Source organism: Salvelinus fontinalis, chromosome 10, assembly GCF_029448725.1.
Source record: "Salvelinus fontinalis isolate EN_2023a chromosome 10, ASM2944872v1, whole genome shotgun sequence".
NCBI lineage: Eukaryota > Metazoa > Chordata > Actinopteri > Salmoniformes > Salmonidae > Salvelinus > Salvelinus fontinalis.
The window spans coordinates 6,684,847-6,708,554 of NC_074674.1; the positions used below are offsets into that span (position 1 = coordinate 6,684,847).

Consider the following 23,708-nt stretch of genomic DNA (forward strand, 5'->3'; position numbering starts at 1 on the left):
GTGAGAGTACAGCACCTCCATATTACTGTACCACAAACCAGCCTAGGTGAGATATGTTGTATTCTCACAAAAACACAGTTGAAGCAGAAATGCTGCCAGTTTGTTTTGTTTAAGATAATGGCCATCCCTGCCTGGTAAAATAGAAACTCAGCTAGCCTTCAAACTTCACATTCAAATGGCTGGTTACATCTGTATTGTCCTCCCTCTAACTACTCATTCTACTATTCCCCTAAATCTGATACACACCCCTTTACTCAACTCCCTCCCTCCCTCCTTCCCCCCTTTACTCAACTCCCTCCCTCCCTCCCCCTTTACTCAACTCCCTCCCTCCCTACCCCCTTTACTCAACTCCCTCCCTCCCTACCCCCTTTACTCAACTCCCTCCCTCCTTCCCTACACCCTTTGCTCAACCCCTTCGCTCCCTCCCTTTACTCAACTCAACCCCCCCCTCCCCTCCCTCCCCCCCCCCCTCCCTACCCCCCTTAACTCAACTCCCCTTCCGTCTCTTACTCCCTCCCTCCATCACTTGTTCCATCTCCCTCCCTCCCTTTAATCAACTCAACCCCCCCCCTCCTCCCCTCCCTCCCTCCCTACCCCCCTTAACTCAACTCCCCTTCCGTCTCTTACTCCCTCCCTCCATCCGTCACTTGCTCCACCTCTCTCCCTCCCTCCATCCATCCTCTCCCACCCTCTCTGGTTGTTATGGTGTGGAAACGGCGGACTGTTTATTTCTGAAAGTCTCAAAAAACGCCAGCATGCTCTTTTTGGTGGTGGAGGAGCCAGCCTTGGGAGGGGACAGTCCTTGGTGACGGGGAGCTGGAAAACTGAAGCCGTCCATGGAGTTGGCCCGCTTCACCTTGGAACCCGCCCGCCACATTTTGGACCTGGGTGGTGGAGTCTGGGCTACCAAGCACTTCTGGTACTGGACCTGCAGGGGACACAATGGAGTCATGTTAAGCAGTGACCATAATGTCACTTTTCATGTTAGAAAGATACCATAAATGAGTCATGACTCCATGACATTCTCTACCATTCTCTGCCAATTCCCTTTAAATTATTAATCATTCAGCCATGATAGCATGTATAAATTCAAGTATTTATCATGCCAGCTTGTCTACAGAAGCCATTTTGTCCATTAGTTCTCCATCACTGTGTTTCATCCTTCAGGGTGACCCCTAACTAAGTGACTCACCATGCACGCAGCCTGCACAGACTCAGAGATTATCCCTGCGTCTGGCTCACACCAGAAAACATGACACTCAAACCGCTGCGTCCCGCCGTCCACTATCACTGCAAAGGTGTGTGTATCATGCCCCACACCCAGAAAGGTCAGCAAACGCACTTGACATTCCCAAAATGGATCATCTCCATCCTGAAAGAGAAATCATAGAGAAGGTAGAGAAAGAAAGAGAGAGCGAGAGAGAGAGAGAGAGAGAAAGAGAAAGTGAGAGAAAGTGAGAGACAGAGAGAGAGAGAAAGAGAAAGTGAGAGAGAGAGAAGAGAGAGAGAGAGAGAGAGAGAAAGAGAAAATGAGAGACAGAGAGAAGAGAGAGAGAGAGAGAGAAAGGTTTTTTAAAAAGTGAGAGAAACAACAGATAGCCAGAGAAATGTAGTAATTTCATTGGTTGGTCTGACCACCGGTGTTTACAGGTTTCCTGATTTCTCCTCCTCACCTCTCCTTTCCAGAGTGACAGGACAGTGTCAGAGATGTGGATGACGATGGGCTCCCAATCTTCACTGTCTGAGGTGTTCATGATGCTCTCTATGGCCCGGTTCAGCACCTCCATACCTGCCAAAGGATCCCACATAGAGGACCTTAATACAGCTGCTTCAGAAACAACACAGCTACAGTGACCTCCAAAAGCGAGGTAAAACCATAGATGGGCTTCTAGTGGTATTCTCTGCTCTTTTCTGTTGTGAGAGAACATGCTCAGAGTTTCAAGGACTTTTCCGTTGTACCAAACTGATTTCCTTCTCTAACTTCCAGTGATTGTTAAAATATAGGCTGATTAGCAAAGGTGTGTGATCTCAAATGAGGACAAATAGCTTGTCATCACTACTAAGAACACCTCAGTGGACCATAATAACCCAGACATAAAGCATCTGGGACCGGCTCTATGTTGGTCAGTCAGCTGGTCCGGCTAACAGCAGGCAGGCAGGGCACCTTGATGGATGCTACCGTTTTGGAGCCTGTGGTGAATACAGTACCTTGCCTAGGGACTGCCAACTGACACAGTGACCCTGAGCGCTAGCTAACGGGCGCTAGCAGCTAGCTTCACAATCACAACGTGACTCGGTGCATTGGCTGATAATAATGAGATAATGTCCTCTGTCTCTTAAATGATCCAGACCCAATTTCAAACATGCCTGTGAGTCCTGGCTGCTGTCTAATCCTCTATATCTGTTGATGAGACATCACAGATCTTGTGTTCCCCTGTTGAGTCTCAAGGTTGTTATAGGAAGGAGAAGATTGTCTCTCTTCTTTGAGCTAGTTTAATAAATCAATAGATGAAAAATGTGATGGTATTTTGCCAGTTTAATAATAGACTAGATTAGAATACAGTACCCATTGCCCTGGAGACGGGCAGGTTTCCGATGTACTGCACCTCAAACTTCTGCACCCTCTGCCTCATTGCATCCAGGAAGTCCACTGCAGTAAAAAAATAAGAATTAAAAAGTCATATGATTTACAATATTATGGAGTTGATAACTTGTATAAACTGGACATTGCTCCATTGAGAAAACCACTACAGACTGTAACTGAAGGTCTCTGTGACCTACTGTACCTTGGCGTGGCAGGTCCTCAGGGGAGATGGTCGCCATGGTGAGGGAGCGGGCCATAGATGGGCTTCTAGTGGTCTTCTCTGCCATGATCTGGACACATACACACAGACACAGCATTCACACTGGCTCACTCTAGAATGAACCTAAACTACTACGGTGGACTAAAGGGGTGTTAAACCACTTCCTATGCTTCACTCTGTGGTTACCTTTGAGCACATTTTGTGCAAAGCCGTGGCGATGGTTTTTGCTGGGGCGTTACAGCGAAACACATGGCACTTCAGCATAGAGGTGTCTTTGTCGCTGGCCACGAAGGCAAAATCTCTGGAAAGGAACAGAACACAACAGCATAGATTAACACAGAGTACAGGCATTATCTATAGGTCTGGGTTGTGGAGGGGATAGCTGACTCCCTGCTTCACCTGGTGATCTGGTACTGTATGTATAATAATATCATTCCATTAGTATGACTGAGAATGGAAAGGAATTGAAAGCCATATTGAATACACATCTTCTGCACTAGTCCTACATCACTGTGTTAGCACACTGAACTAAAGCTAGCGGTGCATCAGCGAGTATCATCAGTTAGTTTGATCAAGCGCACAATCATCAAATGACTACTAAGCAACTGAGCACTGAAGACAGACAACGCAGACTATTTTTAACATTGATACTATCAGTTACTCTGGCTCATATTTTAGAAGAGATGGGGGGGAGGTGACCTCAGGCAGCATCCCTCAGGAGCTGACAGGACCAGGCAGTGTCAGATATCAGAGGTCTATAAATACCAAGGATCCATATGGACAGACATTGTTCTCAGCACGTTAAGCAACATGGACAGGGAATGTCACCAAGTTCTCATATCAGCAAGGGACTAAAGAGTCATGATCCTGTAATCACATATCAGAGCAAAAGCACCCAACTGACATTGTACTGTAAACTCTCTGACACGTAGTTAGTAAATGAAGAACTGTTCTGTGTCCAATGTGCAGTTGCTAAATTGGAAATGGGCTCGGTGAGTGTTGCTGAGGTGTAATTCTCTCTATTGTCTCTGTAACATCCTCAGTGGGTTTCCCCACTTAAAACGATCAGGAGCAACAGTGCTGTTATGTAGGCCACAGCTCTGGCACACCAGAATGTGCTGATGCCTGGGAAAGGAACTCAAATATTGAGGGAAAACACTGGAGTCAGAGGGAATAACAGATGAGCTTCCCTTCGGCATCAGCGGTGGGTCCACAAACGGTAAGATGTTTGTGTTTGTGTGTTTGTGTGTGCGTACAATATTCTGTATTCCATCCACAGTGGAACGGGAGTTGTTTTATGACAATAAGCCATGTCTTTTGTTGAGGTGTAATACAGTAAAGCCAGGTGTAAATGGAGATCATTTGTCACAGTGGCAGATGCGACCTTGCAGCTCGACCCTGGTTGGCACAGCAGAAAGGAAGGAGACTTGGCTAAGGCACGGGGGGAGCTGATCATTTGGACATGACCCAGCAAGCTCTCCTTGTCCATTTATCTTCACAAAGGCCCATCCAACTGTTGTAGAAAAGTGTGTTACATGAATTTACACATTGATGCATCCTCCACTCAGCTCTCAGAGGAATGCAATCATTATGGAGTTTGAGCAGAATTTACCTCAGGAAGATAGTCCATTATGATTCTCACATTTTAGCTCAATCATCAGCAGTATGGGAATAGGGCAAGACAACAGTCTGAGATGAGGCTGGGTGGGCATTTGTTGTGAGACAAGGACAGAACTGCTTGGTACATACACTGCATAAGAAATAACGGTGGATAGAAATGGAGAAAGAAATAGACGGGTTTCTTTGAACGTGCATGAGAAACATGTTGTCAGAAGCATGTTACATTATTGATGAGGCAATAATCCACAGCATGACTACAGAAACCGGACCTACTGTAGCACTGAGCTTTTCTTCTTGAGATCCTGATGCAAGCTGGCAAAGTCACACATGGCATGTCAACAGAACATTAGTTGACCAAGAAAAGAGTGATTACCTGTCTCTGTTTTCATGAGTGGCATTTAAAAAAGAAAGAAAGTTAATTATTACAACTACCTTAACTAGGAGACAAAATGGTTATATTGCTTCATAACTATGATCCTCATACAACATAGCCTACTGTCAGTAACAATTGGGCGGTACTGACTTATTTTCCCTAGTTTCAGTCCTTCTGTATCCAGGCTGTATCACATCTGGCCGTGATTGGGAGTCCCATAGGGCGGCGCACAATTGGCACAGCGTCGTCTGGGTAGGCCGTCATTGTAAATATGAATTTGTTCTTAACTGACTTGCTTAGTTAAATAAAGGTTAAATAAAAAATATAAAAAATAACTAATTCTAATTCTCTACCCTTGTCACGTCTCTTCCTCAGGGCTATTCTATTCTACTCAGCCGGCTTCTGAGACGTAGTACCACTGACACTGCCAACAGGTCAATGCCTGAATTTTCTCCAGCAAGAACAGAGCCAAATATAACTGCCCTCAGATGCACTCAACTCCCAGTGTACTACAATAGACCTGACATGTCTGCTACGCTGAATTACCAACCAAACCCAAGGCTGTACAGCCCATATAAAAAAACTCATTTATAAATGGTTTACTTTCTTCACTCAATGGAATATTTCCATGTCATCAAGTATAAACAATAACAAAAACTTTAAATGGTCTTCCCTGACCATCAACCCAAGAGCATTGTGCTTAGTTAGTTCACCATATTATACCGTATTTCAACATATAACTTCAGGTATCAACACTGACCATAACAAAAAGAGAAGGAGAGAGGACTGGGGAGTATTTCCCAATACGTTTCCCAGGTTGGCCCACCTGCCGTTGTTGCAGCCCACGCCCCACACGCGGATGTCAATGATAGGCTGGCAGTGGAGAAGGCTGCGGTCCACTGGGTCCATCAGGCTGAGGGTATCCTTCTTCAGAACCATCATCATGTCCTGGCCCTGGGAGAGGACAGAGAGGACAGGGAGAGATGAGAGAGAAGACAGGGAGAACAGAGAGGACAGGGAGGACAGAGAAGACAGAGAGGAAAGGGAGGACAGGGAGAGAAGACAGGGAGAACAGAGAGGACAGAGAAGACAGAGAGGACAGAGAAGACAGAGAGGACAGAGAAGACAGAGAAGACAGAGAGGACAGGGAGGACAGAGAAGACAGAGAGGAAAGGGAGGACAGGGAGAGAAGACAGGGAGAACAGAGAGGACAGAGAAGACAGAGAGGACAGAGAGGAAAGGGAGGACAGGGAGAGAAGACAGGGAGAACAGAGAGGACAGAGAAGACAGAGAGGACAGGGAGGACAGGGAGGAAAGGGAGGACAGGGAGAGAAGACAGGGAGAACAGAGAGGACAGAGAAGACAGAGAGGACAGGGAGGACAGAGAAGACAGAGAGGACAGAGAAGACAGAGAGGACAGGGAGGACAGAGAAGACAGAGAGGAAAGGGAGGACAGGGAGAGAAGACAGGGAGAACAGAGAGGACAGAGAAGACAGAGAGGACAGAGAGGAAAGGGAGGACAGGGAGAGAAGACAGGGAGAACAGAGAGGACAGAGAAGACAGAGAGGACAGGGAGGACAGAGAGGAAAGGGAGGACAGGGAGAGAAGACAGGGAGAACAGAGAGGACAGGGAGGACAGGGAGGACAGAGAGGAAAGGGAGGACAGGGAGAGAAGACAGGGAGAACAGAGAGGACAGAGAAGACAGGGAGGACAGAGAAGACAGAGAGGACAGAGAAGACAGAGAGGACAGGGAGGACAGAGAGGAAAGGGAGGACAGGGAGAGAAGACAGGGAGAACAGAGAGGACAGGGAGGACAGGGAGGACAGAGAGGAAAGGGAGGACAGGGAGAGAAGACAGGGAGAACAGAGAGGACAGGGAGAACAGAAAGGACAGGGAGGACAGGGAGAGATGAGAGAGAAGACAGGGAGAACAGAGAGGACAGGGAGGACAGAGAAGACAGAGAGGAAAGGGAGGACAGAGAGGACAGGGAGAGATGAGAGAGAAGACAGGGAGAACAGAGAGGACAGGGAGGACAGAGAAGACAGAGAGGAAAGGGAGGACAGAGAGGACAGGGAGAGAAGACAGAGAAGACTCTCTCAACCCCCCCCCCCCCACCCACCCACCTCTCCCCAGGCGCCCAGTGTGTCATCGCGGCCCTCTGCCTTGCTGCTGGACAGCTGCTGGATGCAGTTATTGACAGCCAGACTGCTCTTCCCCGGGATCAGCTCCTCTTCTGGAATCTCCACCCAGCCCAGGGAGCGCACTGCAAAACACTGACCAACACAACCACATCACACCACGCCAACACAACCACACCACCCCAACACAACCACACCATGTCCATGCCAACACAACCACACCATGCCAACACAACCACACCATGCCAACACAACCACACCATGCCAGCACAACCACACCATGCCAGCACAACCACACCATGTCCATGCCAACACAACCACATCACACCATGTCAACACAACCACCCCAACACAACCACATTACACCATGCCAACACAACCACACCATGCCAGCACAACCACACCACACCATACCAACAGAACCACACCATGCCAACACAACCACAGCACACCATGCCAACACAACCACAGACACCATGCCAACACAAGCACACCATGCCAACACAACCACACCACACCATACCATACCAACAGAACCACACCATGCCAACACAACCACAGCACACCATGCCAACACAACCACATACACCATGCCAACACAACCACACCATGCCAACACAACCACACCACACCAACAGAACCACACCATGCCAGCACAACCACATCATGCCAGCACACCACACCATGCCAACAGACCCAGGAGGGAGAGGAGTGGAGGGTAGAGGTAGGGAGGAGGCAGAGAGCAGGGAATAAGCAGAGACTATTCAAAACTAGATAATAATGTACAGTGTGTTCAGTATCTACAGTATATCAACATGATTCAGACTAGATAATAATGTTCAGTATTTACAGTATATCAACATGATGCCTCTATATAATGTATTTAGTGTATCTACAGTCCATCAATACTGCTCCTGCCTGACTCAAGAGATGACTCTCAAATCTTTTTAGCGGACATGGTATATGAATTCCTCTAAGAGCTGCCTAGTCTGAACAACAACAAATATATATTGATCAACGCTAACATTATAAATGTGGTCCCTTTTAACCCTTGAATAATAAATTATAGAAAGTAGTGTTAAGAGTTAAAAATCAGCTAAAATAGATTAGTATTCTCTGGAGGAGGACAGAAGTGGGTTACCCCCCCCCAAAATTGGTCTTGGGTATGGATGTTATTGGTCAGAAGAAGAGGGATTTGGACCATAGAAATGTAATCTGTAGAACAGGCTTGTCTCAAATGTGAAGGCCCGTTCTAAGGATTCTACTGTATTTCTATGGTTTGGACAACATCAAAGCCCACTCTACCTTGGAGTCAGGATCCATGTTGGTGCAGAAATAATCGTCCTGCCAGGAGACCCTGTGGGAGTTCAGCAGAATAGTCAAATGACATGAAGGATTACTACCACGACAGCACAAATTACGCTGTTGCCTTTTCTGCATCCCTACCTGCTGCCCTGTAAGATGCTGTTCGGTATGGCGTATTAAACAATGTTATAATCTAGTTCTTTGTTCATCTGTTTGTTTGTGTTTGACTTTGAAAGTAAAGCCCTTCCTTTCTGTTTGATGCTGCCTGGCTGTCTGCTCTTGATGGGGAAACAGCTGTTGAGTGGGTCATGGATGATCAAAAATAAACAGAGAGCTGTTCTGATCCCCTCACGCTGGCTGACTCAGAGGTTGTTTGACATTTACCTCTCTGATACAGCTGACTGGAGACAATTCCAAGAGGCTGCTATTCCTGCAACCAGGGGCCCAAGACTCTCCTCTCTGTCCATTAAACTCTTTGGTGAAGCAGAGCAGGATAAGATAGTGTCCATTATTAGACCTATGCATTTCTTGATGCTACGCTCAGTGAACTGAGTTTCACTATTCTCCACAATCTCTGTCCATACAGAACATTAAGCTCCCCTGTGTCAAATGCATCCTGATTCAACACATAACCACTGCAGCAGGGACTGTGTTTATTGGTTGGCTCATTAACCTCTACACGTCACACAGGACACAGGGCCCCTCAAGGGGCTGCTAAAATAAAATAACTCCAGATCATTTAATTGTTAAGTTCTTTTGGTAAAGGCAAGGTAGCTATACATAATATTAAAGAACCTATGAACAACCATCAAGGTGATCTAAGATGCATTTGACCTAACAGGTTTGACCTTGCTGTATAGACGAGTTGGTTGTTTAGCAACAAAAATGAGGCGTGCGCAATTGTGGGGCAAAACAGACGGGGTTAGCTTAGAATGTTGACAACGTGTAAACTAGATTCAGTCTCCAACGTTTATGAAAACATAAATACATTTGCACAATGAGCACTTGTTGTCTCTCAAATACATCGTTACAGCTAGCTAGTGAATTTTAGCCATATTAGCATAGACATGACATCAGTCAAAACACCTCAAAACATGGTATCAATAAAAATATACAAGCTGAAACAAGCCACCTACGATTCCCCACAAGGCTGCTCCTTTCATTGTCGCTAGCGATATGACCATTCAGAATCATAACAAAGCACGGCTTCCGGCCACATCGATGCGCATGCAACATTTGTGATCTTGTCAGCCAACCCATCTACGCTAAAGAAACCTAAGAACACAGACGTGCCACAGATGGTTAAGACTCATCCCCAGGAACTACATCAAACAGAATTTTCCCTAATCGCTTGTATGTATTCAGATCATGGTACAATGGCTGAACTGTAATAATGATATGATGTAGTGGGGTGCTGAACTAGGGCCTAAATCTCAGAGGACTTATCTATTCCTGACTTTATCAGCCTGGGGACAAATATGACAGGCCTCTGATCAGAACACAGAGAATGGAATAGTGGGGGAAGTATTCCAGGAGGCATAGGGATATGTGATCTGCCACATTCCAGGCCAGTGAAGCCATCATGAGCCATGGAGCCATCGAAGAGATTAAGAGAGAGAGAGAGAGAATACATCCTATGTTAGCCTGCCAACACTCTAACCCTCTCATTTGATTACATCATCAACACATTCACCTAGTAGAATAACCTTCATCACACAACTGAAATGTACTCATTACTCCACCGTGGGTAGCATAATCCAGGAACAAGGCTACAGGGCTTGTGCAGGTGCATGAGTGTTGGTTTGGGTCTGCAGAGGATTTTGAAAGACTACCTGTCATTTATGGAGGCCAATGGGCTCTCTGTCAGCCTTGCCCTTGATTCACGTCTGCCCCCAGCCTCCAGGCTCTGGAAAAGAGGACAAGAGACATTATTAGAGGTGTGATCCTTCCTCTCTGATGGCACCACATTCAGAATAAAGGACACAAAGTCAAACGGTGAGACTGAACTTTATTTAGAAGTTGAAGCCCTAACCTTGATGTCCGCGGCAGTGATGCCATTGATGGAGTTCTGGTCCTCCTCGGTGCTGTAGGACGGGTGCTGCCATTGGGTGGCGCCAGTGGCCACGTGCCAGTAATAGGTGCCGGTGCTGTCCCGGATGGTGCGCCACCCTGACGGTAGGTCAGAGTCCAAATCAAGGCTTGGGTCGTTCCAAATGTTGTCTGAAGAACACAGAACAGGTAGGAAGCACGATGATGACAGGTGACAGTAAGTCATCTTAATGAAGAAGTACTCAGGGCCAATATTACAGTGCCTTTTGGTGTCAAAATGTAACAGTAGTGTCAGGTCAATATTTCATTATGTTCATAATGGCGGCTGGCTCTAGCATAAACATAGCTCTTTGAGGTCCATCGTACACAGGGGGCTGCATCCCATTGGCATCAAGCATTAGCCTCACCCAATCTAAAGCCTATGTAAGCCCCACGGCTGGCCTTGCTCTCACGGCCCTGCTACACGTGACTGGCAGAGGAGAGCACAGCAGGGCGTGTGAGATCCTCTAGCCACATGATAAATCTACCAATTACCAGAATAGAATTCAGAACAGTCCCTCTGCATCACACAGGGCTGGCTGGCAAAACTAGTGTCTGAGGCTCGGCTCCTTTGTTTTCCCCTAACACTGAATATGCGATGGGACAGATTTGTGTTTGAAAGGGCAAATTAATATGTAAATCAGGAGATAAATTATTTAAAATGTGCAGAGAGGAGTAGAGACATAAAGACTAAATTAAAAGACGTGATGGGAGAGAAAAAGACCTTATGCTCAGCAGACGAAGAGTGATTTCTTTGGACACTTCATTATAGTTTGGACTAATTCTGCCATTAACTCAATGTGCTTCGCTCGAATGAGAGCTGGGTGAATGGAGTGGTGAACAACAACAAAAAAAGAGAGAGAATGCGAGAAGTGGGTCAGAAGTGACACAAGGCCTGCATCCTAAATGGAACACTATTCCCTATGTAGTGCACTACTTTTGACCAGGAACTACATAGGGAATAGGGTGTCATTTGGGACAGAGTTGCCTGGGCACGGGTGTTTCTCAGCAACATGCCACAGTTTTCTCGCTGTTATCACGGAACGAGAGAGAAATAGGAGCTAAACCAAATAGAGGCTAAACCAAATAGAGGCTAAATCAAAGACGCTAAATCAAATAGATGCTAAATCAAATAGGTGCTAAATCAAATAGGTGCTAAATCAAATAGGTGCTAAATCAAATAGGTGCTAAATCAAATAGAGGCTAAATCAAAGAGAGGCTAAATCAAAGAGAGGCTAAATCAATCATGCAAAAACCATTTATGCCAGTTTTTCTTTAAGTCTGGTCTGTCATTTATTGCTAATTTTACATGATTTCATGCCTTGTACATGTCATCCACATTCATCTCGCTGTTTAACCCTGGTCACCCTTGTGTCTGACAATGAAAAACAACACCACGCATCCCTGGGATAGACAGCATGAGAAGATAGACCCAGGAACAGATCAGCTGAACCCTGTAACAGGGAGAGAAAATCAATGAGACAACAGTGTTAGAGAAAGATGAGAGGCAGAACTCTCCAGGCTTTATAGGGGGGTTTATAGGCAGGCAGGTAGGCAGGCGGTCCTCCTGGGCATGGGGCTAAGGACTGGACCAGCCTCTGGATGACACCACTATTCAGCAATTTTCACCGGCTGATTGATGGGTCAGTCAGTGCAGCATCTTCGGGGAATGATGAAGCTGTGTGCATAATTATAATTCATCTCAGCCCTGAGAACATGGAGGAGACAATTTGGCACAGAATTCTCCCACCTTAGCCTGCCTTCTCCCACAGAGTTCTCCCATCTTAGTCTGCCTTCTCCCACAGAGTTCTCCTATTTTAGCCTGCCTTCTCCCACAGAGTTCTCCCATCTTAGCCTGCCTTCTCCCACAGAGTTCTCCCATCTTAGTCTACCTTCTCCCACAGAGTTCTCCTATGTTAGCCTGCCTTCTCCCACAGAGTTCTCCTATGTTAGTCTACCTTCTCCCACAGAGTTCTCCTATGTTAGCCTGCCTTCTCCCACAGAGTTCTCCTATGTTAGCCTGCCTTCTCCCACAGAGTTCTCCTATTTTAGCCTGCCTTCTCCCACATAATTCTCCCATCTTAGTCTGCCTTCTCCCACAGAGTTCTCCTATGTTAGCCTGCCTTCTCCCACAGAGTTCTCCTATGTTAGTCTACCTTCTCCCACAGAGTTCTCCTATGTTAGCCTGCCTTCTCCCACAGAGTTCTCCTATTTTAGCCAGCCTTCTCCCACATAATTCTCCCATCTTCGTCTGCCTTCTCCCACAGAGTTCTGCCATCTTAGCCTGCCTTCTCCCACAGAGTTCTCCCATCTTAGCCTGCCTTCTCCCACAGAATTCTCCCATCTTCGCCTGCCTTCTCCGACAGAGTTTTCTTAATGTAGTCTGCCTTCTCCCAGAGTTCTCCCATCTTAGCCAGTCTTCTCCCAGAGTTCTCCCATCTTAGCCAGTCTTCTCCCAGAGTTCTCCCATCTTAGCCAGCATTCTCCCACAGAGTTATCCTAATGTAGCCTGCCTTCTCCCACAGAGTTCTCCCATCTTAGCCAGCCTTGTCCCACAGAGTTCTCCTAATGTAGCCTGCCTTCTCCCACAGAGTTCTCCCATCTTAGTCAGTCTTCTCCCACAGAGTTCTCCCATCTTAGCCAGCCTTCTCCCACAGAGTTCTCCCATCTTAGCCAGCCTTCTCCCACAGAGTTCTCCTAATGTAGCCCGCCTTCTCCCACAGAATCCTCCCATCTTAGCCTGCCTTCTCCCACAGAGTTCTCCCATCTTAGACTGCCTTCTCCCACAGAATTCTCCCATCTTAGTCAGTCTTCTCCCAGAGTTCTCCCATCTTAGCCTGCCTTCTCCCATGTTATTACCAATGAGTCATACAGGGAGGGATTCTAAGAACTAGCATCAGTGAGACATAGTAGTGCATGACAGTTCTAAAGGAATGGATATTTTCTGCTTTAAAATATAATTGTACATTACAATCCAGTAGATTTACTATGTACCAAGTATACTTGTCACCAACCATTACTGTATATCACAATGGCTGAGGCTGTATATAGCCTTGCCTCCCAATTCTGCTCCTTGAGATCAGAACAATGGCTCTGTGTGATGTAGCCTAGTCCTAATCTTGAGTCTGTGTGATGTAGCCTAGTCCTAATCCTGAGTCTGTGTGATGTAGCCTAGTCCTAATCCTGAGTGTGTGGTGTAGCCTAGTTCTAATCCTGAGTCTGTGTGATGTAGCCTAGTCCTAATCATGAGTGTATGATGTAGCCTAGTCCCAATCCTGAGTCTGTGTGATGTAGCCTAGTCCTAATCATGAGTGTGTGATGTAGCCTAGTCCTAATCCTGAGTCTGTGTGATGTAGCCTAGTCCTAATCCTGAGTGTGTGATGTAGCCTAGTCCTAATCCTGAGTCTGTGTGATGTAGCCTAGTCCTAATCATGAGTGTGTGATGTAGCCTAGTCCCAATCCTGAGTCTGTGTGATGTAGCCTAGTCCTAATCCCTGATGCACAGGTGGGAGATACTGCTACGCTGGGTTCTTACTGCTACGCTGGGTTCTTACTGCTACGCTGGGTTCTTACTGCTACGCTGGGTTCTTACTGCTACGCTGGGTTCTTACTGCTACGCTGAGTTCTTACTGCTACGCTGGGTTCTTACTGCTACGCTGAGTTCTTACTGCTACATTGGGTTCTTACTGCTACGCTGGGTTCTTACTGCTACGCTGAGTTCTTACTGCTACGCTGGGTGCTACGCTGAGTTCTTACTGCTACGCTGAGTTCTTACTGCTACGCTGGGTGCTACATTGGGTTCTTACTGCTACGCTGAGTTCTTACTGCTACGCTGGGTGCTACATTGGGTTCTTACTGCTACGCTGAGTTCTTACTGCTACGCTGGGTTCTTACTGCTACGCTGGGTTCTTACTGCTACGCTGGGTTCTTACTGCTACGCTGGGTGCTACGCTGGGTGCTACGCTGAGTTCTTACTGCTACGCTGGGTGCTACATTGGGTTCTTACTGCTACGCTGAGTTCTTACTGCTACGCTGGGTTCTTACTGCTACGCTGGGTTCTTACTGCTACGCTGGGTTCTTACTGCTACGCTGGGTGCTACGCTGGGTGCTACGCTGAGTTCTTACTGCTACGCTGGGTGCTACATTGGGTTCTTACTGCTACGCTGAGTTCTTACTGCTACGCTGGGTTCTTACTGCTACGCTGGGTGCTACGCTGGGTGCTACGCTGAGTTCTTACTGCTACGCTGAGTTCTTACTGCTACGCTGGGTTCTTACTGCTACGCTGGGTTCTTACTGCTACGCTGGGTTCTTACTGCTACGCTGGGTGCTACGCTGGGTTCTTACTGCTATGCTGGGTTCTTACTGCTACGCTGGGTGCTACGCTGGGTTCTTACTGCTATGCTGGGTTCTTACTGCTACGCTGGGTGCTACGCTGAGTTCTTACTGCTACATTGGGTTCTTACTGCTACGCTGGGTTCTTACTGCTACGCTGGGTTCTTACTGCTACGCTGGGTGCTACGCTGGGTGCTACGCTGAGTTCTTACTGCTACGCTGGGTGCTACATTGGGTTCTTACTGCTACGCTGAGTTCTTACTGCTACGCTGGGTTCTTACTGCTACGCTGGGTGCTACGCTGGGTGCTACGCTGAGTTCTTACTGCTACGCTGAGTTCTTACTGCTACGCTGGGTTCTTACTGCTACGCTGGGTTCTTACTGCTACGCTGGGTTCTTACTGCTACGCTGGGTGCTACGCTGGGTTCTTACTGCTATGCTGGGTTCTTACTGCTACGCTGGGTGCTACGCTGGGTTCTTACTGCTATGCTGGGTTCTTACTGCTACGCTGGGTTCTTACTGCTACGCTGGGTTCTTACTGCTACGCTGAGTTCTTACTGCTACGCTGGGTTCTTACTGCTACGCTGAGTTCTTACTGCTACGCTGAGTTCTTACTGCTACGCTGGGTTCTTACTGCTACGCTGAGTTCTTACTGCTACGCTGGGTGCTACATTGGGTTCTTACTGCTACGCTGGGTTCTTACTGCTACGCTGGGTTCTTACTGCTACGCTGGGTTCTTACTGCTACGCTGGGTTCTTACTGCTACGCTGGGTTCTTACTGCTAAGCTGGGTTCTTCCTGCTACGCTGGGTTCTTACTGCTACGCTGGGTTCTTACTGCTACGCTGGGTTCTTACTGCTATGCTGAGTTCTTACTGCTACGCTGGGTTCTTACTGCTACGCTGGGTTCTTACTGCTACGCTGGGTTCTTACTGCTACGCTGGGTTCTTACTGCTACGCTGGGTTCTTACTGCTACGCTGAGTTCTTACTGCTACGCTGAGTTCTTACTGCTACATTGGGTTCTTACTGCTACGCTGAGTTCTTACTGCTACATTGGGTTCTATGGGAGACTATGAGAGACTCTATTCCAATGGCTCCATCTCTATGGGAGACTATGAGAGACTGTTCCAATGGCTCCATCGCTATGGGAGACTATGAGAGACTCTATTCCAATGGCTCCATCTATGGGAGACTCTGTTCCAAAGGCTGAGAAACAGCTTCTATCTCCAGGTCATCAGACTGTTAAACAGTCACCACTAGCCGGCCTCCACCCAGTACCCTGCTCTCAACCAGTCTCCACTGTAAAATGACTTCCAATAACAGATTCAATGTGCTGTGCATTTAATTCCCATGGTAAGTGAATAGTATTGATTAAACCTTTTTTTCGATGTTGACACAGTACACAAAATAGCCCTTGTTTACCTTTTGCATGGATCTGTAATGGCTTTCCTTACTCAGAGGGCTTTCTATTGAATAGTGGAGTCCATGAAGTCCATGAAGTATTGGTGTATTCTCTCAACACTAATGATACAGGAGAGTAATACTTGGCCATTTCAGTTGGCCATTTCAAATGGTGATCTCTAAAGTAATGCCCTTATCATGCTACTTTCACCTAGTAAATAATCTTCTCTATATATCATGGCTTTTGATCTACCGAAATATTGAATTATCTGATGTCAGTGAAGCCTCCATTACCAACAACATTGTAGAACTGAGGCCTCTGTCCTGGAAGGTGATAGGGTGGTTAATGTTCCAATCACACAGAAGGGAAGCTACACTTGCATTTCTTCCTCTAGTGTTGGGAGTAGAGAGCAGAATGCACACTAGGGAAAGTTTGAACTTTCAGGAGACGGAGAGAGAGAGAGAGAGAGAGAGAGAGAGAGAGAGAGAGAGAAACAGAGACATAGACGGAGACGGAGAGAGACAGAGACAGAGACAGAGAGACGATGTTAGTGAATTATTGATGAGTCCCAGAGAGTGAGTCTGCAATGCGTGATCAGTTCCTATAGCAACTACTTCTCTAAATCAGCTAATCAAATAAGCCAAACGGGGTAGAGAGATTTCACGTGATATTGTTGTGTGAGCTGTACATGTACATTAGATTGATGCATGAGGATGAATGTGACTGATATTTCCGGTACCGGCAGAAACTAGCTAGTCCTCTATGCGCCGTCAACCATTGTTTTGTCAGCATTGCCTTTCCTACTGTGCAGTAATGGATGCCAGCCTGCACTTGAGAAGTATTCCCAAGTATCTTGCTTCATCAATTTTGTCAGGCTTTATTTACTCGTGGACCTCATTCAAATACCTCAAGTCTCCTTTGAGACTAGTGGATGTAAAGATGCAGTGACTTTATGGAGGAGGAGCACAGTACGGTCCTCACCCCGTTGTCATTGTCACTGATGACACCAGTGACCAAAATAAATCATGGCCTATCTAATCTAGATGCAGATAGACACTGGAGTCTCTCAACACACGTTTGGACTGAGCCTGTTACCAAATAACTCCCAAATGGCCAATGAAGACTGAGCTCCCCACAAGGCTGTAAACAGCTGTAATTAAGCAGTGATTGCAGTTGGGTAGCTCTCATCTTTCTCGGCCCAGAACTACCCCTTACACAACCGAATGGGGAATGACGGACTGGGACAGCTTAACAAATGGAATATTGAGGGGCAATGGGATTTATAAACGAGAGCAGTGGAGGCTGCTGAGGGGAGGACGGCTCATAATAATGGATGAAATGGAGTCAATGGAATGGTATCAAACACATGAAACCATTCCATTGACTCCATTCCAGAAATTATTCCGATTCCGTCCTCCCCTCAGCAGCCTCAACTGAGAGTGATGCTTAAAATTAGATCAAAATAACAGAATATGTTTATACTGTAACAATGTAAGAAAACACCCTGCTGTAGACTAGAGACAAGAAATTGCATTATGCAAAGAGAGAATTAAGCAGAGACTATAAATAACAGTAATATGATAAACTGCAGAGCGAGAGAGAGAGGTACATCTGGAGAAGAGAGAGAGAGGTACATTTGGAGGAGAGAGAGAGAGAGGTACATCTGGAGGAGAAAGAGAGAGACAGTGAGAGAGAAAGAGAGAGAGAGAAAGAGGTACATCTTGAGGAGAGAGAGAGAGAGACAGCGAGAGAGAGAGAGACAGCGAGAGAGAGAGAGAGAGAGAGAGAGAGAGAGAGAGAGAGAGAGAGAGAGAGAGAGAGAGAGAGGTACATCTGGAGGAGAGAGAGAGAGAGAGAGGTACATCTGGAGGAGAAAGAGAGAGAGAGAGTGAGAGAGAAAGAGGTACATCTTGAGGAGAGAGAGAGAGAGTACATCTGGAGGAGAGAGAGAGAGAGAGGAAGAGAGAGGTACATCTGGAGGAGAGAGAGAGAGAGAGAGTACATCTGGAGGAGAGAGAGAGAACATCTGGAGGAGAGAGAGAGAGAGAGGGGTACATCTGGAGGAGAGAGAGCGAGAGAGAGAAAGAGAGACAGAGAAAGAGGTACATCTGGAGGAGAGAGAGAGATAGAGAGTAATCCCAGCTGTGCAAGGTCAGAGCTAGGCTCTATCTGCCAGAGGGATTATGGGTCAGACTGAATCACAACATCAATCTGGGATTCAGCACTGAATCAGGGACCAACCCAACCCATACATGGCATGACAATGAAAGTCAGATGAAGTTGGTTAAAGTACAAACTGTACAGATATGGGACTAGTTTTATATTTCACAGGGTTCTAGCAGTACCTGTTAGAACCCAATCCATCACCAAAACCCTTGCTTACACAGAACAATAGCAGGACGATGTGTATACTACACTAACATTAGGCTACTGTTGCAGACTATTTTCTAACAAACTGTCCTAGTATTGACACAGCGTGACCCTGTTTATCGTGCCCAGCATAAGTATGACACCTTCTCGCTCTCTCCCCACTCTCCCCACTCTCCCTCCCCCTCTTTCAAAGAGAGTTATTTTGGGAGCAATGACATACCCAGTTATTAAGACAGATGCTTTATTTGAGGAACCGGTGGTGTTTTTTCTTATGAATGAGGGAAAAGTTAATAACAAAAAAGGTTTAACATCAGAGGGACAGGCCTTCTATAGCCTACTAGAGGATATTAACAATGCAGTTGCTCACCAATATGTTTTGAATTTGACATTTAATTCATCATTACTATAATAACATACCGTAGAATAAATCATTAAATGTAATATTGATGTTTTAGTCATGAAAACTGATTATTGACTCTCCATTGACTCCACTCTCCTTTGTGCTTACAACAAAACACTGTGCTGACTGGCTGCTGTCCTATCCAATACTCCCAATAATATACTAGCTGACAGCCGCTCCTTACACCAGGAGGGCAACAGTTACCAAGACAACACCAAGTCACATGGCAACCCACACAGTCACCCAGGTGAACAACACATCCTGTCCTCTATAAATAACATCTCTAGGCTGGTATTTGTTTACTGTGTGTGGGGAGGGTGAGGGACACTAAGTTGGACAGAAAATGAGACTAAACTCACCTAAACAATCTTCCAAACACATTTCAAAATCATGGCATGATATATTTTAATATCACAAAATCCAAGAATTACATTAAGATCAGCGGCAAACATACGGATGCACAGAATTTTAATCAGCCATCCTGTGAATTCATGTAGGTAGGCCCTCAAGGACCACGTTGCAGACTGGACTCACTAGACAGACGTTTGGTATTGCAAGGGAAAACTGTGAATTATCTCTCTCTATGATCCAATGCTTTGAGCAAGACCAGCTAGTAACACTGTGATATATGAAACTTCTCAGAAGCAACATACATCACTGATACATATATGATGCATCACTGCTAGTGAAATGCCCACCATCATCATTACTATCTTTAATACAAAGCTAAATACAAAACATTCATAGATCCACATGTTCTTTGTCTAACAGAGGCACTATAGTTCACTACGGCCTCTCAACAAACCCACAATCATCTAACTCAGTCTTCATAAACATTGTATTTCCATGATCATTCTTCAGAGTTAAACTGTACATGTATCGCTAAGAATTACTCTTCAGTGTTTGTGGGACAGAATGCCTGGCTGGCCTTAATCAGCTCACACCTACAGACCAACATTAACTCACTCCTCCTCTTCTCCTCCACTTCCTCTGAGGAACGAGGGCTAAGAGAAAAAAGTCTGGAGGAGCCCAGGACAGTGTGCGTGTGTGTGTGTGTGTGTGTGTGTGTGTGTGTGTGTGTGTGTGTGTGTGTGTGTGTGTGTGTGTGTGTGTGTGTGTGTGTGTGTGTGTGTGTGTGTGTGTGTGTGTGTGTGTGTGTGTGTGTGTGTGTGTAGCCTACTCACCGTCATAATTGACTATGATGATGGCGAGCATGTAATCCTTCCCCAGCATGGTGAGAGTTGTTCCTTCCGTCCTGGCCCCCGGGTTAGCTGCAACACATTCCAAGCAGCCAGGGACACACTCGCATGCCAAGAGGATTAAAATCTTCACTCCACTCTCTATCTCCGTCTGTGTCACTCTCTCCTCTCTCTTCCTCTCTGTACAAGCTCTGGCCAGCACTCTGAGTAAAAGCTATGAAAATATAATCCCTTCTCCCTCTCTGTCTTGATGATCTCCCTCTCTGTCTTGAAGAGCTTTATCTCTGTCTTGAAGATCCCCCTGTCGGTATTGATAATCTCTCTCTTTCTCTCTGTATTGATGATCTCTCAATGTCTTGATGATCTCTCTCTCTCTCTGTCTTCAAAATCTCCCTCTCTGTTTTGATGATCTCTCTCTCTCTCTCTCTCTCTCTCTCTGTCTTTATGATCTCTCTCTGTATTGATGATCTCTCTCCATCGATGATCTCTCTCTGTAATGATGAACTCTCTCTCTGTCTTGATGATCTCTCTCTGTCTTGATGATCTCTCTCTGTCTGTCTTGATGATCTCTCTCTGTCTGTCTTGATGATCTCTATCTGTCTTGATGATCTCTCTGTCTGTCTTGATGATCTCTCTCTCTATCTCTTTATCTGTGCTGGAGGGATGCTGTTTGTTATACTGCTGCCGCCTATCGTTTCTCTCTCTCTCTCTTTCTGTATTGTGCTCAGTGGTGCCTGCAGCTTCTGCCACTCCCCCTCCTCTTTCCCCCCACCCCTTACCTCTCTCACACACACTCTAGCTTTTTCTCTCTCTCCCCCCCTCTCTGATTGTCCCCTGGCTCTGCTCTCTCTCTCTCTCTGTGCCTTAAGGACGGCTGGGCAGGAGGCAGAGAAAATGTACTTTAGGGACAAGGGTGAAGTGCACACCAGCAAACAGACACAAAATCATACTTTTCTAGAATATAGAATAAATATATTACTACAGGAATATGGAGGCCAATAAAAGGGCAATAATACAGAAACCAAAACAAACACACTTTCTCAATCAGTTAATGCGATTGGTGTAGCTTATATCAAGTGTCTGTGTAGCGAGGGAGCTGTAATAGGATTTAATTCAATTTGAGATGGGATACACACACCTCTCTGTGTAAATGGGATGTCTCAGGAAGATTAGTGACATAAATCTATCCCACACAAAGAACCCGCATCTGTCATGGTCTACTGTTTAAAAAAATATATTTGGGAGGGCAATATTAAGAGCGCTTTTTTATAGCAATACCAGCAACATTTACATTTGACAGAATACAGGAATAGCTACTGTAAATCTTCATTTTCCTAATGGGTGCTTCTCTATGCTAAGGTGTTGGGAGCAAAGGTGTTCTACAAGCAGCATCCCTTGAAGGGAATTACTGCAGCTTTTGTAAAACGTCTCATTTCCCTAGATGCAATGTTTTAGTGTAATTAAATTGATGGCCATCAATCTGACAGTAAAGTGATCGTTATCCCAGTCTCCACAAATCAACTGAGCAAAAATTGTAGGTTGGCTCGGCAGGGCAACGTAAGGCAGAGAGATTGTATGTCATTCTATGGCCAGTACAATTTGATGAATGGATGAATTATCAACAAAAAAAAGACTCCCTAGCTGCATATAGCCAACAAAATTGTACTGAGCATGCTTATACGGAAAGTGAAAAACATTTGACTGCCATTGGCTACACATGGTCTACAGTTCCATCCTACATTATTTCTATAGTCCACCTTAATCAGCATCCACGTCTTGAAGGCTCACACTGCCCGTCATCGTCCAGTCTGCTTGCGTCATCCGATTCTCACCTCCACTTGGGTTGCCGTGGCAACCACCTCCCAGCTCGCGCGTAGCATGCACCCCTTGATGGCACATGATGAGGGGAGAGCGCGCGCCGCGCGATCGTTCTATGCAGACGATACAAAGTTTGCCTGACGACAAACTGAATTCTTCCTCTGCTCTATGTTCGCTCAGAGATACTTTTGAGGAGATGGGAAACTCCATTGTGAACGTTGCCCATGCGTCGTCAATGGGTAGCGCGGTGCATTCTGGACGATTCTGAGACAAGGAGCGCATTCCTTCAATTGGAGTCTATTGGGCGATAGCTCAAAAACACAACATTAGCATGAATAGAGCACCACAGTATGAGTCATAATACCCATAAAACCTAGCGGTCAAACAGGAAAACGGTTCCAATCATTTCCCCACCAGTTCTTAACTGACTTGCCTAGTTAAATAAAGGTAAAATAAATAGGCGATTTTAGAAACACTTAAAATAAGGGCTGTGTTTCATGTAAACTTACCCTGGCATGACATTTTGATAACCTTGTAAATCTCTTTAGGACAAGGTAACTTTTATCAATATATTTGCCTCTATTTACCCCCAACAAATGAATAGCTAATTAGCTGCTAATGTGGCTATCATAAATAGCCAAATCGAGGCAAAGGTAAGAATCTCTGGATTAAACGGGCAGCAGGGAGCCTAGTGGTCAGAGTGTTGGGCCAGTAACTGAAAGGTTGCTGGATCGAATCCCAGAGCTGACAAGGTAAAAATCTGTTGTTCTGCCCCTGAACAAGGCAGTAGGCTGTCATTGTAAATATGAATGTGTTCTTCACAGACAATTCTGTCAAATTAACACAATACCGGTTAGCAAAGGCATCAGCTAGAGGTGACATGCAGGAGCTTGTGAGATATGTAGTTTTGCATTTCTACTTTAGTGCTAATTATCATTTTCGAATCAGACAGAGACTAATGTATTGATAAGTCACCTTGTCCAAGAGAGATTTGCATGATTATCAAAACGTAATTGCAGGGGTAAGCCTACACGAAACACAGACCTTATTTTAAGTGTTTCTAAAATCCCCTATGAGAAAAAAATATTGGGTACTATGACACCTCCACCGTGGAGCTCTATTTCATGATGTGAGATAATTAACTTGTTCTCTGTAATATCGTATAGGTTTGGAATCGTGGCATTACGTATAGCTTTGGACTCGTGCCATTACACATTATTTCAAGGGGAAAAGGCAGGTTTCTAGACTCATATGCTGCGTTCAAAACAACTGAGAACTCGGGAAATCTCATACTTCCGACTTCAATGCATTCAAGACAACTGGGAACTTATTCAAAAAAACTAGCTCCGACTGAGAAATATTTTTGAATGGTCATCCAACTCGAAATTCCAAGTCGGAAACTCTTATCATTCTAGAGCTCTGACTTTCCAACCTGAAGATCATCAGCGTCATGATTAGACCTTGTTTTTTTTTCAGTTTCCATTTGTCTTGAAAGCACCAATACCCTGACTTTTGGTGCATTCAAGACAACTGGGAACTCTGAAAAATATGAGGTTGGGTCGAGAAGTCTGAGCTCTAGAAAGAGGCCTGAGTTCCTGGGTTGGAATTCCGAGTTGGATGACTGTTCAAAAGATTTTTCCAAGTTGGAGCTCGTTTTTTCCCTAGTTCCTAGTTGTATTGAAAGCACTGAAGTCAGAGATTTCTGAGTTCCCAGTTGTTTTGAATGCGGCATTTGAGAACGGATTGCGTGACGCAGCATGGACGTGAACGCGACTGGTCAACGGTCTGCTGGGTGGGGCGTTACACGTTCCTCCATACATTGCCTATAGGATTACTATCTCCTCCTTTATTTAATATCTC

The 23,708-nt window shown here is 45.8% G+C and overlaps 2 protein-coding genes across 2 annotated transcripts; one reads left to right on the forward strand and one right to left on the reverse strand.

Annotated features, from left to right (window-relative positions):
* Window positions 1–599: 599 nt before the first annotated feature.
* On the reverse strand, window positions 600–20,803 carry LOC129863518 (amyloid-beta A4 precursor protein-binding family B member 3-like). The gene is made up of 12 exons (XM_055935565.1): window positions 20,016–20,803; window positions 10,274–10,461; window positions 10,074–10,147; window positions 8,242–8,293; window positions 6,922–7,071; window positions 5,624–5,751; window positions 2,991–3,105; window positions 2,787–2,874; window positions 2,567–2,650; window positions 1,674–1,789; window positions 1,193–1,372; window positions 600–928 (listed from the first exon to the last, which is right to left on the reverse strand). The coding sequence occupies exons 1-12, from the start codon at window positions 20,062–20,064 to the stop codon at window positions 701–703; spliced, it is 1,452 nt and encodes a 483-aa protein (XP_055791540.1). The 5' UTR covers window positions 20,065–20,803; the 3' UTR covers window positions 600–700.
* LOC129863519 (uncharacterized) lies at window positions 3,287–6,862 on the forward strand. The gene is made up of 2 exons (XM_055935567.1): window positions 3,287–5,049; window positions 5,173–6,862. The coding sequence occupies exon 2, from the start codon at window positions 5,781–5,783 to the stop codon at window positions 6,708–6,710; it is 930 nt and encodes a 309-aa protein (XP_055791542.1). The 5' UTR covers window positions 3,287–5,049; window positions 5,173–5,780; the 3' UTR covers window positions 6,711–6,862.
* Window positions 20,804–23,708: the final 2,905 nt, after the last annotated feature.

Bases quoted from the DNA above. Each gene is read 5' to 3' on its own strand.
- LOC129863519 (XM_055935567.1), top strand. From the start codon at position 5,781: ATGAGAGAGAAGACAGGGAGAACAGAGAGGACAGGGAGGACAGAGAAG.
- LOC129863518 (XM_055935565.1), bottom strand. From the start codon at position 20,064: ATGCTGGGGAAGGATTACATGCTCGCCATCATCATAGTCAATTATGAC. The intron at 8,294-10,073 runs GTAGTCTTTCAA...GAACTCCCACAG, and splicing joins TTGGCCTCCATAAATGACAG to GGTCTCCTGGCAGGACGATT. The intron at 3,106-5,623 runs GTGGGCCAACCT...GTTCCTTTCCAG, and splicing joins GTGGGCTGCAACAACGGCAG to AGATTTTGCCTTCGTGGCCA.